Raw genomic sequence first — 14,155 nt, 5'->3', positions numbered from 1 at the left:
TGCTAAATGGAGGAGGGGGCTGTTCTCCCTCTTTCCATTCGGACAAAACTGCTTGCCTGGTTCCTGAATTTGCAACCAAAGCGAGGAAATGAGCAGCAGGGCTGAAGGGCCGGCTCAGCCGGCTGAGCCGGGTGCGGGCATCGAATGGGTCCAGGAGGCCCCAGTGGGCAAGGCATCTGCAGTTGGGTCGGCAGGTGTGTTCCTGCTGCCCAGGTGTCACAGGCCAGGTGGGGAAGACCCCTCGGTGTCCAGGGCAGCAAGAGCCCCCTGCTGCTCCAAGCATAGCGCTGCCTCCCCTGGCGCAAAGCCCTCCTGGCCTGCAGGCTGGCTGCCTGGTGCTGCTCCAAGGCAGGGCAGACCCACCACCTGTCCGTCCGTCCGTTTGTTCATTTGTGGGAGCAGCTGCTCCTGCTGGGTCCCGCAGAGGGAGCCCCCTCCCCCTCAGATGACAGCCATCTTCTCTTCGCCCAGCAGCCAGTAGGTCCTCATCTTCCCTTTGCCCTGCCGGAAAGCAGACGCCTGCGTGAGGGGCCTCCTGCCCCCTTTATGACAATGCAGCCCACCCCGGAGCAGGGAAAGGGCAGCCCCTTCCCCACCCACCTTCATCTCCACGTCCCCCCGGAGCTCCAGCAGAAAGCAGCCAAACTCGTCCAGGATCTCCTTGGTGGCTGCCGAGATGTGGATCTTCAAGGCTGGAAGGGAGGGGGGGCAGGAGAGTGAATGCCCCCCAGGGTCCCCTTCCCAAAGAGCCCAGCAGCAGCGCACTTGGGGGTCTTGGGGCCCACAGCAGTGACACACCGCAATAAAGTTGATTAGACTAAACTAGGGAGGCTTTAGCTGTTCTTGTTGTGTCCCCCTCGCCCTTAAGGAGGTCCCAGCCCACTCGGCTTCTGGGAAACGGGGCAACCGTTGCACTGGAGCCTCTGCTGAAGACGAGAGGAGATCCACAAGGAAGTTGGGGCGGGGGCGCGGGCTGGAAAGAAGGTGAAGGGGGGCAGGCTCCAGAGGAGCGGGTGGTGAGGATGCACGGACCCTGCAGACAGAGCATTGGGAGGGGGGTCTCACCCTCGCCATTGGACTCCATGCGTGAAGCCGTGTTGACCGTGTCTCCAAAGAGGCAGTAGCGTGGCATCTTGAGGCCCACCACTCCTGCACCACTGGCCCTGCAGGAGGCAGAGGAGGGCGGCTGAACCGCTGGTGCTCTGTGCATGCTCAGGTGGGTGGGCCCTCGCCCGCCCTCGCCTGCTGGAGACTCACCCGAGTGGACCCCGATGCGCAGGCGCAGCTGCTCACTGGGCCGGTGCCGGATACGAAGGTCTTCACAGCCTCCAGGAGCGCCAGGGCCATGCGGACGATCTCGTGGGCATGGAGCTTGCCGTTTCGGACAGGCAGACCAGACACCACCATGTAGGCATCCCCAATGGTCTCCACCTACGGCCAGGGCCAAGGAGGAGGGTCAGACGGGGGAGGGGGCGGGCTCCCTGCAGGGCTGCTGTAGAGGAAGAGCCCCTCCCCCCAACCCAGCCAGGCTCACCTTGTAGACGTCAAAATTGTCAATGATGGCATCAAAGCAAGTGTAGAGGTCATTGAGGAGCGTCACCACCTGATGGGTGGGTGGGAGAGAGACAGGTGAGCTGGCTGGGCAGGTGAGGGGAGTCTAATCAAGCAAGAGTAGGTGGCCATCCGGGGCCAAAACCGGATGAGGCTGGGACCCTCCGCACCGCAGTTCCTGCTGATGCCCCGGGTGGAGTGTTCGACAGTTTTGGGAAAGCGAGAGACCAATTGACAGTTGAATGAGAAGCAGGGTGGGTTTCAACCGGCTCGTGGCGGTCCCTGCGTACCGGTTGGTCGGCGAACCCGGAAGTAAGTAACTTCCGGGAACGGCGAATCGCCCACCCGCCCGCCCGCGCTCCTTACCCGGTTTTGACGAGTTCTGCGCTTCCACGCATGCGCAGGACGCATACAGCGCCTGCGCGATCCTCCAGCAGCTGGAGCATTGCACAGACGCTAGTATGCATGCGTGCACCGCGCGCGTGCATGAGCCGCCGGCCCCGTTCCAACAGAACCGGTTGGAACGGGGCGAGAAACCCACCCTGATGAGAAGGACCAGATTGGAGACACTCAGCCCTGCAGGAGGGATAAGGAACCATTGGGAGGGGGATGAATAGCAACCTTTGCCTTTCCTCTGCTTCCCAATGGCTTCATTCACCCAACTCCCTAAGCCAGCACCAAACCCGATTGCTGTGTTCATGTAATATGTGACATCAAACCACTGGAGGACTGGAAAGTAGTCGCCTGATTCACGATCATTCCAAACCCCCCAAGGGGCTTAGTAAGAACGTGGCACTGAGCTCGGTGGGCTATGGTCATCCCCATCGACCAGGCGGTGAATCCTTTGGGCTCAGCATGCCAAAAATTCAGAAAAGGCCCACCTTGATTCTGTGGCATGTAATACCCCCACTCCAATTCACCTTGGTCAAAGAGGCCTCTCCAGGCCTCCCCCCCCCTCCCCCTGGACTACACCCCCAGGACCCTCAGAGAGTGGTCAACTTCCAGAGTGTCCGGAGGCCTGGCATGCCACCGCAAATGGCGTGGCGTGTACCTGTGACAGGCATTCCGTAGGTTTACCATTACTGCAATAGACCCCTCAACACAGCCACTCCACTTTCCCCAACAACCGGTACCTATGTTAAGTACTGGCCTTCTGCTTTGGACCAGCCATATTTATTGAGCCCAGGTGGCGCAGTGGTTAAATGCAGCACTGCAGGCTACTTCAGCTGACTGTTATCTGTAGTTCGGCTGTTCAAATCTCACCGGCTCAGGGTTGACTCAGCCTTCCATCCTTCCGAGGGGGTAAAATGAGGACCCGGATTGTTGTTGGGGGCAATATGCTGACTCTGTAAACTGCTTAGAGAAGGCTGAAAGCCCTATGAAGCGGTATTAAGTCTAACTGCTATTGCTATTGGTGGCCGCACCGCATGCACGGCTCCCCATCTACACTGGTGAGGAAAACAGACCTCACCCCAACTCCTCAGTGGAGGAACCTGGGAGCTCCTGACGTTCAAGGGAAACTGGCTGGTGGGAATCTGTCCTTCAACCTGCCCCAGCCAGTGGATGGGTGGGCGGCGGGTGGTGGTGGAGACTTCTCCAAGCCCAAACCAAGGAGGACCAGAGTCGGCCACATCCATTTCAGACCTGATAGGGACTACCTACCCACCTGTGCTGCAGCCTACCTGCATAGGGGTGCTCTCTGCCGACAAGGAGGTGAACCCTACAATGTCACTGAAGTAGATGGTGACACAGTCGAAGGCTTCGGCCTGCACCGTCTCGCCCCGCTTCAGCTGCTCAGCTACCGGACTGAGGGGTAGGAAGGAGAGGAGCTGCTGACCCTCCGAGCGGCCTCAGGCCACAGAGCCCGGAGGGAGGGAGGGAGGGAGGAGGCGGAAGTTGGACTCACTGGGGCAGGATCTGGTAGAGCAGATTCTCCGCCTTGCGCTTCTCCTCCAGGTAGGCCTGCGTGCGCTCTTCCACCAGTTTCTCCAGGTTGTTAGCGTACTGCTCCATGCGCGACAACAAATTGTCCAGGATGCTGGTACTTCTTCCCTGAGTCAGAGGTGGAGGGCAGGGTCCATAGTGGGGCAGGCAGGGTGGGGGAAGGGATGGGGGCCAGGACTGGGCATGTGCAAGTGCCACCCCTGAACCCCTCCCTCGGAAGCCTTTGGGTGAGAGGCAACACTGTTGTAGGTTGGGACTGTGGGAGCATCTGCCCTGCTGGAGTAGCCTCAGTTTCCACATACACCCAGCCCTGACTTCTCCTCCAGGAAGCCCACCCTTGAATCCTCTGGGTGGGAAGAGCACCCCCTCTTTGGGGAGGGGGCTATCTGTCACCGAGCCACAGAAGAGCCTGAGAAAGCTGGCTTTGGAGAGCCTCCTTTCCCTGCAGCCAGATTCCTATGCTGCCACAGGGAGCTTCCCTGGCTCCTTTGTCTCCATCTCAGGTCTCGGGGGGGGGGGCTCCCCATGGGGACCCTCAGTCCACGTTCAATGGGATAAGAGGGAGATTCTCTCCAGGGCCAGCTGGAACCCCCTTCATTAATTCATTCATTCATTCGTTATATTTATAGGCCGCCCAATCCCGGGCAGCTTCCACAGAACAAGAAAAGGAAAACAAACAAAAATAAAAATAAAAATTTGTAAGAATGTAAGAGTAGGAAAGAGGGGAGGAATCAGAAGAAGGGGGGAAGGTTAAAGGGGAGGAAGAGTAAGGAGAGAAGGGAAAGGAGAGGTGGAAAGAAGGAAGGAGAGAAGAAGAGAAGAAAGCGGGGTAGAGGAGGGAGGGAAGCAGGGAGGGAAGCAAGGAGGGAAGGAGGGAGGAAAGAAGGAGATAAGAGAAAGAAAGGCAAGAAGGAAGGGAAGAAAGGAGGAATCTAAGAGAAAAGAAGCAGAAGGAGGAAGGAGGACTAAGAGGGAATGTATAGAGAGGAAGGGGGAAGAGAGAGGAGGGAGGGAAGGAAGGAAAAAGGAGAAAGAAAGGGAAGGAAGGAGGGAAGGAGAGAAGGGGGAGGGAAGGAAGGATGGCAGAGAAGAAACGAGGGAAGGAAGAGGGAGGGAGGGGAAGATGCCTAACTTTGATGTCTATAACAATTTTGTTATTTGGAAATGTCTCGAAACATAGTCAAATGTAAAGCAAAACAGTGGCGGATGTGTATTGTCTTTTGCAATCTATTGGCTGTTGTATTTTTCTTTTACTAATAAAAAATTTTAAAAATTAAAAAAAAAATTTTTAAATTCTCCACGCGCATACGTTCAGATTGGGTTGGACCCTACATAATAAGGTCAACAGCCCCCAGGCTTGCCGGAACAGCCAGGTTTTAACAGCTTTCCTGAAGGCCATGAGGGTGGGTGAGGTCCGGACCTCTGGGGGCAGCTGATTCCACAGGGTCGAGCAGCCCAGAGAAGGCTCTCCTCCAAGGCCCCTTCAGGTACGTCGCATCTCATGAGAAGACAACCTTGGGATGGTTGCAACCAGATGCCCTGCCTGCCCTCCTGAGCAGCTTCTCCAGGCCGCGTGGAAGGAGACCTTCTACCCTTTCCCGCTCAGAGGGTCAGAAGCTGAAGCAGGAAGATCTCTCTCTCCTCTCTCTCTCTCACACACACACACACACACACCCACACACCAATCCCCCAGGGTGGGAGGAGAGGAGGCCTTACCTGTTGAACCGCCGGATGAAGGCTTTAATCTGGGCGAAATCCGGGCGCTCTGCTGGCTGCTGAGCCCAGCAGCGCTCCATCAGGAGCCAGCTCCTCGCTGTGCAGGCGGGTGTCGTGGTGGGCCGGAAGTAGGGCGGCTGCTGTTGCACACCTTCGCACAACCTCTGGGGGAGGGAGGAGTGGGGCGGGATGCACAGGAGTGAATGTGGGGGCAATGGGATGGAGGCACTGACTCGTGGGGGGAGAGGGTGACCGGCTGCTGGACAATGAGGAGAGAGAAGTGAACATGGCAATCGTGGGGGTGGAGGACGAGGGGAGGACACTGGAAAGACAGAGGTCACAGGGTCAACCTGGGTGGTCGCAGTAGCAGTCCAGCCAATGGCACAGCCAGCACCACCAGCCCTTTGCCGTTCTCTGGGGTGGAAGCCCCCAACTTCCGGCAGGCCTGGGGTCCCCTGCTGTGCCGGCAGGCCTGGGGTTGATGAGTTCCCCTCCCCTCTCGACTGGTATGGCTTTGTGATTTTCGTGTATTTTAATTATGTGTACTGTTGTTTATGTTCCCTTTCCCCTTTGAGTTGTTCGCCGCCTGAGTCCCTCCTGGAGAAGGGCGGCATACAAATAAACCAAATACAAATACAAATACAACTTGAATTCAAGCAGTGCCATCCTTTCCCTCCACCCCAGGTGTGGCCGTGGCAGCCAGAGCCCAGGTGAGCTGGTGGAAGAGGCTGGATGGGAATGGGGATCCTTCTCCCCAGGTGAGAAGCCCTTGCCTGCTCTCTGGGGAGGCCAGAAGACATAAGTGCAGCCTAAGTGTTCCCCCCCCCCAGGGAGGGGCTCCAGCCCGTGTCTCCCCGGAGCCCAGAGGCATTACTTCCACGCCTCTTCAGCAGCGCCCCTCAGATGGCCGGTCCCTCTGCTGGATCCATCCAGGCCGGAAGGCTCCTTGGCTGCAAGAGGTCAGCGCAGGGCGGTGGTGGGAGGAAATGGGGGGCCGGCTGCCTCCACTGCTGACCTTTCCTGATTCTCCGGCTGAGGCACCCTGATCAGCGCAGGCTGGAGGCCAGAGGACCAACATTTGCCAGGGAAAACTCCCAGGCTCTGGGCTTCCGCTCGGACCCCCGGCCCCTCCTCACCCTTGGGGCTGAGCTCTAGGCCCTCCACATAGAAGGCGCCGCTGCGCAGGGCGACCTCCTGCAGGATGATCCCAAAGCTGTAGACATCCGCCTTCTGCATGGCCGGCGGTGGCGGGAGCAGCGTCCCCTTCTGCAGCAGCTCCGGGGCCGTCCACAGCTTCTCTGGAGCAGGAGCCGGAGAGTCTGAGGTCAGGGGGTGCAGGCTTGAGCTTCCCCAGGGGCCACAGGGGGGCTTGCTGGGCACTCACTGGCAGAGCGCATGGTTGCTCTCGCTCTCATGGCCCTGGCGGAAGCTGGCCAGGCCGTAATCCGTGATCTTGAGCACGAAGCGACTGTCCACCAGTTGCAGGATTTGAGGCTGCCGTGGTAGCCAATGATGCTGTTGTGCAGGAAGACCATGCCCTGTGTGATGCACAGTCAGAAGCCTGGAGAAGCTAGCAGAGCCTCCGCTGGGGGGGGGGACCTCTGGGGTGAGGGAAACGGCCAGGTGTCCCGCACAATCCCCCCCTCTCGGTTGCCAGAAGCCCCTCTCCTCACCTTCACATGTCATTGATGAGGCGTAGCGGAACATCCAGTCCAGGTTGATGCTCTCGTTCTCCAGAATGTCCTGGCCGGGCCATGGGGGAAGGGGCAGAGGTCAGCTTTGGCCACAGTCCAGCAGGGGGAGCCCTGCCTCCCCCCCCCATCCTGGACAGCCACCTCACCTGCAGACTGCCACGAGGACAGTACTCCGTCACGATGCAGATGTTGGGGGGGTCAATGCACGCCCCAGAACCGGGTCAGGTGGTTGAACTGGATATCCCGCATCTGTGGGGCAGCAAGCATGGAGCGGGGGCCAGTGTCTCCCTCCCTGCAGCAGAGGCTTCCCCCCCCACAACCCCCAGAGTAGTCAGCCCCCCCCCCCAGTACATACGTGTTTGAGCTCGAACAGCACCTGCCGCGTCAGCTCAATCCGCTTCTTGTTGACGTGTTTAATGGCCACCACATTTCCCTGGAGGGCAAGAGACGAGCAGAGGGAGTTCAGCCGGCCTGACCTCCAAGGCGGCTGGGGTGGAGTGGAGGGAATAGTGTCTCTCTATTACTGTAACGCGCTCTACATGGGGCTGCCCTTGAAGAGTGTCCGAAGACTTCAGTTAGTCCAGAATGCAGCCGCGCGAGCGATATCGGGTGTATCTAGGTACACCCATGTTACACCTATCCTCCGCGACCTGCACTGCCTGCCCATTGGTCTCCGGACACGCTTCAAGGTGCTAGTCGTTACTTATAAAGCCCTTCATGGCATCGGACCTGGGTACCTGAGAGACCGCCTCCTGCCAATTACCTCCCAAAGACCGATTCGATCACACAGACTAGGCCTTCTCCGGATTCCATCTGCCAGCCAATGTCGGCTGGTGACCCCCCGGGGGAGAGCCTTCTCTGTTGCAGCTCCGGCCCTCTGGAATGAGCTCCCCGTGGAGATCCGGACCCTTACGACCCTCCAGGCCTTCTGTAAAGCCACTAAGTCCTGGCTGCTCCGGCAGGCCGGGGGCTGTTGAAGTATCCAGCCCACGGTAACGATGAATGTTGTTGTATTTTAAATTGTTTGTTTGTCTTATTTATTCCCTTCCCCTTTTTATTGTAAGCCGCCGGGAGTCCTCCGGGAGTGGCGGCATACAAGACTAATAAACATACATACAAACATACATACATACGTCTCACCTTGAAGAGTCCTGTGTTGGCAAAGATCTGATACTTGCCTGGCCGTCATGAGGGAGCCATAACTGGAGCCACGCTGGAGAGAAGCCACGGCAGAGAGTCACAGGCAACCGAGGCCGAGTGGGAAGGAGGGGGGGGAAGGACCCCCATAAAATCTGGGGGGGCTGGGGAACAGGTGGGGGGGCTGGGTCTTGGAGGGACACCCCGTGGGTGCCCCATAGTACCTACCAGCGAGAGGGTGAGTCGGCTGCCCGCTCCCTTGTGGTAGCGCTCCGAGCCCCCAAACTGCAGGTCCTCCCAGCGGATCCGCCACAGCATGCTTGCCAGCTCCTTCTCCAGCATCAGCTTCCTGCCAAGAGCCAGCTGAGCTCCCTTCCCCAAGTCCCCTGCTACTGGACCCGGCCTGGGCTCAGGGCTGAGCCTGCAGCACAAGAGCCAGAAGAGGTGGCCACTACAGCCATGCCCCTCCCCCGGTTCCTGCCCAGGGCACCCCCCTTCTCCCCCACTGAATTCCAGTGGCCGCCAAAAGCTTGCCCAGGCACCTGAAGATCAGGAAGCTGGAAACCCCAAACATGATGAAGGTCAATCCGGCCCCCAGTGCCAGGATAGCCAGGGTGCTGAGCGCGCCTACAAGGATACAGCAAATCAATGAGCGTCCCCCGCCTGCCAGCCCCCCACCCCGAGAGGCGCCCTGAAAGGCACAGGCTGGGTGTCACTGGTGGGGGGGTCTCTCTGGGCAGGGAGGGGGAATAGGTCCGCTGGGAGGGAGAGAACCAGCTTCCCACAGCAGGCAGCCCATCCAAAGGAGGGAGGGGAAAAGGGGGGGCAGTCAGGGTCCTCCAAAGCTCTCCCAGGGTGAAGGGAGTCCTATCTCTCCCCCAACACCCACTTTGTCACAGGAGGGGTCATCCATGTCAAAACAGGGGGGGTTATCGAGGGGCGGCTGCCCCTTGACCCAGTGGATGGGGCCCAGCCACTTCAGCTGCTTCTCCGATCCCACGTAGTGTCCAACCACCTGTGGGCAAAAGCCAGATGTTGCGGTTCTCCGTCCCCCTGGAGAATGAGGGGTGACTGCCCCAGACTTTTTCCCTCCGGGAGAAAGAAGGGCTAGGGAGGACCAGGATGCTGGGAGGGGGACTGGGGCTGCATGAGGGCCTCCAGCCTACCTGGTACTCGCCACTCTCCCCCTCCATCATGGCCCACAGGTTGAAGTCTGTGTCGCGGTCGTTGTTCTGATCCATGCTCACGGTGCCAGTGATCCCTGGAGGAGCAAACGCGGCCATGTATTTGGGTCAGGTCCTGGGAGCACTTGGGGCCAGCAGCGCCATCATCCTGGATGGAGCTGGGGACAGGTCACTCCCCAGGGCACCTCACCCAGGAGGCCCTGCCTGGACCTGAGACCCAGCCTCCCCTCCAGCCCCCCCCCCGTCCACCTAATCAGGTCTCTTCTGGTTCTGGGACCCCCTCCTTGCAGCCCCCGTACCCTGGAACCTGCGGCCCTTCATCTTCTCCAGAATGCGCTGTTATTGAGCCGGGTGTCGCCCTCACGGAGGGTCTCGTTCAGGGCCAAGGCGTAGAGGAGCAGCCCATCGTGGAAGCAGCCGGCCACCAGGTTCTTCTGTTGTTGGGGGGCGGGAGAACCAAGAGGGAGAGGGAGGGATTGCTCGGTGCTGTGACCAGGGAAGCCAAGCACTCGAACGGCCCAGACCTTCCCCCCCCTCCCCGTCTAGAGTGGCAGCAGGAATATGGGGTTCCTGCCCCATTAATTTAACCTGGCCTCAGTTATGTGGTACCTTTGGATACCCCAAATTCCCACAAGCAACAGAGTGTAAAGAGCAGGACCCAGCAGGCCTTCTCTGCGGGTACAGAGAGTCCCACCTGCACCCAAAAGGCAGAGGGGGCCCTTCGATCCGGAGGCTGAATAGGCAGGAAACATGAAAGGGGAACAAAATCTCTCGGCTGCCCAAAGGAACCAGGAACAGCTGCGGGTTCCGGCTCAGCTTTTGCCAACAACCCAGATTTCCTTCAGCCTGATGCCTCCCGTGCCCCACCAGGCTCTCTGCGGGAGGATCCGTCGCCAGCATCCCCCCACAGCCGGTTCACACAAGAGGCCGAACGCGGCTAAATGGCACCTGGGCTCCTGCAATCCTAAATTGCATTATCCGAGGAACACAATTGAGAGCAAGCGAGGCACTTTATTTGTATTTAGCGCATGGCAGGTGTTAGCCAGGGATCACCGAGGGGGCTGCTGCCTCTGGGAAAGGGGTTTTGGGGCATTGTTATCTTTACCCGCGGGACCCTGAATGCTGCTAGGCAATCAGGGGAAGCTCCTTTCTTGTCCCAAGTGAGGTACTGATGCCCCTCTACGAAGCCCTAGTAAGATTCCGTGACCCGTCAAAACCACGGTCCACAAAAGCGCGATCGACGAAAGCGCGCATTTGACGTCATCACAGCGCGACGAAAACATCGCGCTGTGATGGAAAAATGTAAAAATAAAGCGAAAACCTACCCTAACCCCCCCAAACCTAACCCTAACCTAAACCTAACCCTAACCCTTAACCTAACCCTAATCTAACCTAAACCTAACCCTTAACCTAATGCTAAACCTAACGCTAACCCTTAACCTAACGCTAAACGTACCCTAACCCTAACCCTTACCTAACCCTAAATCTAACCCTAAACCTAACCCTTAATCTAACCCTAACCCTACCCTAAACCTAACCGTAAGATTCCACCCCTGGAATCCTGCAACCAGTTTTGGCACCACACCATAAAAAAAAGAGGTTGAGACTCTAGAAAGAATGCGAGAAGTGCAACCAGGATATGAGAGGACCGGAGGCTAAAAATGAAACAGTTGCGGGAACCAGACATGGCTGGTCTAGGGAAGAGAAGGACCAGGGTGACATGATAGCACTGTTCTGATATTTGAGGAATAAGGATGGAAACTGAACAAGGAGAGATTCAACCTGGAATTAAGGAGGAATTCCTGAAAGTGAGAACAATCAACCCAGAAGTTGTGTCATTGTTAATTTTAATTGGGTTTGGGGATATCCTATTTAATTTCTTTTTAACTTTTGTAGTATGTGTTTCTTTTAATATGTATGCCGCCCTGAGTCCTTGGGAAGGGCGGCATATAAATCAAAAACCTCAAAACCTCAGAAGTTGTGTGAGCTTCATCACTGGATGCTTTCAAGAAGAGACTGGACTGAGCCGAGGTGGCGCAGTGGTTAAATGCAGTACTGCAGTTTACTTCAGCTGACTGCAGTTCTGCAGTTGGCTGTTCAAATCTCACCGGCTCAGGGTTGACTCAGCCTTCCATCCTTCCGAGGTGGGTAAAATGAGGACCCTTGTTGTTGGGGCGATATGCTGACTCTGTAAACCGCTTAGGAGGGCTGAAAGCCCTAGAAGCGGTATATAAGTCTAACTGCTATTGCTATTGCTATTGACATCGTCAGAAGTGCTGCAGGGTCCCCTTATACCATAAGAATGAATGCCATTCCAGCAGCAAGTCGTGACCCTCTAAATTCAAAAGCCTAACATTTCTTACATTATCCAATCCTTAATCCACATCAGGCTTGTTGCCTGGCAATATAGCTCCCAGTCGGGTAAGCCCAATCCTCCTCTTGTTTTAGCGTCTTGCAACACTTTAAGTTTTTTCTTTTTTTTCCCCTGCCAATATAAATTTCAACATCATTTTATTTAGATCTTCAAAATAGTCTTTCCCCAATCTAATTGGGATTGTCTAGAACAGTGTTTCTCAACCTTGGCAATTTGAAGATGTCCGGACTTCAACTCCCAGAATTCCCCAGCCAGCGAATGCTGGCTGGGAATTCTGGGTTGAAGTCCGGGTATCTTCAAGTTGCCAAGGTTGAGAAACACTGGTCTAGAACAAGTATAAGATTCTAGGTAAAATGTTCATTTTAATTGTTGAGATTCTCCCAATCTTTGATAATTGTAATTTTTCCCCATTTCATCAAGTCATCATGGTTACTTTAGAAGACATTATATAAGAGAGGCTCTGTTATTAAACTGGGAGAAGATTAAAAATTATATTATTTAAAAATTCCAGTCTGGATATTAACCATTGAAGCCTTTTCATATTCAATAATATACAAAAAGGAACAAACAGATATGCCGAACTATTAAATACAGAGGGTGAACTTAAATCCATTCAAGATTTGAAACAGGAAGAATCAAAATTAATTGGTATTCATATGTGCAAATACATTCTAGATACAATGAAGATCGAAAAATGGAGGTTTTTATTATATATGACTGAATTAGATAAAATCTTAACAAGTACTGATGAAAAAGTAATTAAAAACTTATAGCTACCTATTAGAGGTGAAGCTACAGGAAGACAAGTTAAAGAAACTATGTTAGCTTCGGGGGGGGGGATTTTGTGAATGGGATTGACCTAGAGAAATGGCAAAAACTGTGGACTCAAAACTATAAAATGACAATGTCAACTGCATATAAGAGAATTTGTATAAGATGTTTTAAAGGTGGCATGTCCCCAACGAGATAGCAAGAATGTCGAAGAACAAATCCGAAAAATGCTGGAAATGTCATCAGACGCCGGCTCATACTACCACATGTGGTGGACTTGTACTGAAGCTAAAAGATATGGACTAAATCCACATGTGGTTGGAGAAAATGATACATAAACATAGACTTAAAACCAGAACTTTTCTTATTGGGAATCATACCAGAAACATACAATAAAGATTTGAAATATTTGATTGTAAATGTTTTAACAGCTTCTAGAATTGTATTTGCAAAAAATTGGAAAAATGAGAAAATACCAACACAGGACAAAACTATTCGGAAGATAATAGAACATGCTGAAATGAGTAGACTTACATTTGAAATGAGAGAACAGGAGGATGAGCAATTTTATAAGGTCTGGATTTGTGTTATCAATGGTTGGATAAAAAAACTTGGAAATGAATTGTTTATTAATGTACTACCAGAAAGTTATAGTCATTGTTATGAAAGGTTTTTTGCTATGAAATAAGAGTGTTTGATCATATGATAATAAAGGATAATAATGTATCCAATGTATAAGAATTGGATGATTTGCATCCTCGTGACCCGTCAAAACCGCGCTCGACTAAGCCGCGCCCGATTAAACCGCGTCGCTGACGTCATCAACAGGGCGACAACAGCGAGCGCGGAGAAAGAAGGGCGCTTTAATAGCGCTTTGAAAGCAAGCCGATTCAACTTAAGGTAAGGGTTAGCTTTAGGGTTAGGTTAGGGTTAGGTTAGGTTAGGTTTAGGGTTAGGTTAAGGGTTAGATTAGGTTTAGGGTTAGGTTAAGGGTTAGGGTTGTTAGGTTAGGGTTAGTAAGGGTTAGGTTAAGGGTTAGGTTTAGGGTTAGGTTTAGGATTAGGTTTAGGGGGGTTAGGTTTAGGTTTAGGGTTAATTTTAGGTTTAGGGTTTACAGCGTGCTTCTGTCTCCGCGCTGTTGTCGCCCTGTTGATGACGTCAGCGACGCGGTTTAGTCGTGCGCGGTTTAGTAGAGCGCGGTTTTGTGGTGGAACCTTGAACCCTATGTATAATTGTAAGTATTGACCATGTTATACTGGAAAGATTTTTATATGTTAAATGGACTAATGATGATGTAATGAATAATTGATACATACATGAATTGAAATGTTCAATAACTCCTTGGATTAGCAATGGGAAACTATTTCTGGAGTTGAATATGCCGCATTATAAGTATTGTATACTCTATGGATGATTAATTTAGCAGTAACTGAACACATAATGCTCAATGACAAGGAGTATTTAGTTTTTAATTGTAAAAACTGATGCGTAACCAAACGACATGCTTGATGAAATTGAGGAAAGTTTTTTTGTATGTTTTGTTTTGTTTTGTTTGTTTAAAAATAAAAATAAAATTTAAAATGCTGCAGGATCTCCTGCTTCAGGGTGGGAGTTGGACTAGATGACCTACAAGGTCCCTTCCATTAATCTATGAAATTCTGCTAATCTGCTCCAAGGCTCTGGCTGCAGAAGAGCCAGAAGGCAGCAGGTGAGGGGGGGGGCTCCATTGCTGTCAGGCCCTTGGGGGAACTGAATGCAGCCGCTTGTCCCGCGGACTCCTCTGT

General features: G+C 53.9%; 1 protein-coding gene across 1 annotated transcript in view; it reads right to left on the bottom strand.

Moving 5' to 3' along the window:
* Positions 1-441: 441 nt before the first annotated feature.
* LOC116523655 (atrial natriuretic peptide receptor 2-like) overlaps positions 442-14,155 on the bottom strand; it is a 40,033-nt gene continuing 26,319 nt past the window's right edge. The window contains 25 exon segments of the mRNA XM_032238783.1: positions 442-501; positions 601-692; positions 1,066-1,149; positions 1,243-1,311; positions 1,314-1,431; positions 1,535-1,603; positions 3,234-3,357; positions 3,458-3,598; positions 3,702-3,707; positions 5,212-5,362; positions 6,348-6,507; positions 6,592-6,689; positions 6,692-6,791; positions 6,907-6,954; positions 7,052-7,118; positions 7,120-7,154; positions 7,261-7,338; positions 8,046-8,085; positions 8,087-8,118; positions 8,271-8,391; positions 8,585-8,669; positions 8,928-9,057; positions 9,209-9,303; positions 9,526-9,564; positions 9,567-9,660. Coding sequence (XP_032094674.1) covers positions 442-501; positions 601-692; positions 1,066-1,149; positions 1,243-1,311; positions 1,314-1,431; positions 1,535-1,603; positions 3,234-3,357; positions 3,458-3,598; positions 3,702-3,707; positions 5,212-5,362; positions 6,348-6,507; positions 6,592-6,689; positions 6,692-6,791; positions 6,907-6,954; positions 7,052-7,118; positions 7,120-7,154; positions 7,261-7,338; positions 8,046-8,085; positions 8,087-8,118; positions 8,271-8,391; positions 8,585-8,669; positions 8,928-9,057; positions 9,209-9,303; positions 9,526-9,564; positions 9,567-9,660 — 2,136 coding nt within the window.

Source organism: Thamnophis elegans, unplaced genomic scaffold, assembly GCF_009769535.1.
Source record: "Thamnophis elegans isolate rThaEle1 unplaced genomic scaffold, rThaEle1.pri scaffold_85_arrow_ctg1, whole genome shotgun sequence".
NCBI classification, from domain to species: Eukaryota; Metazoa; Chordata; class Lepidosauria; order Squamata; family Colubridae; genus Thamnophis; species Thamnophis elegans.
This window is presented reverse-complemented; position numbering and strand designations above follow the sequence as displayed.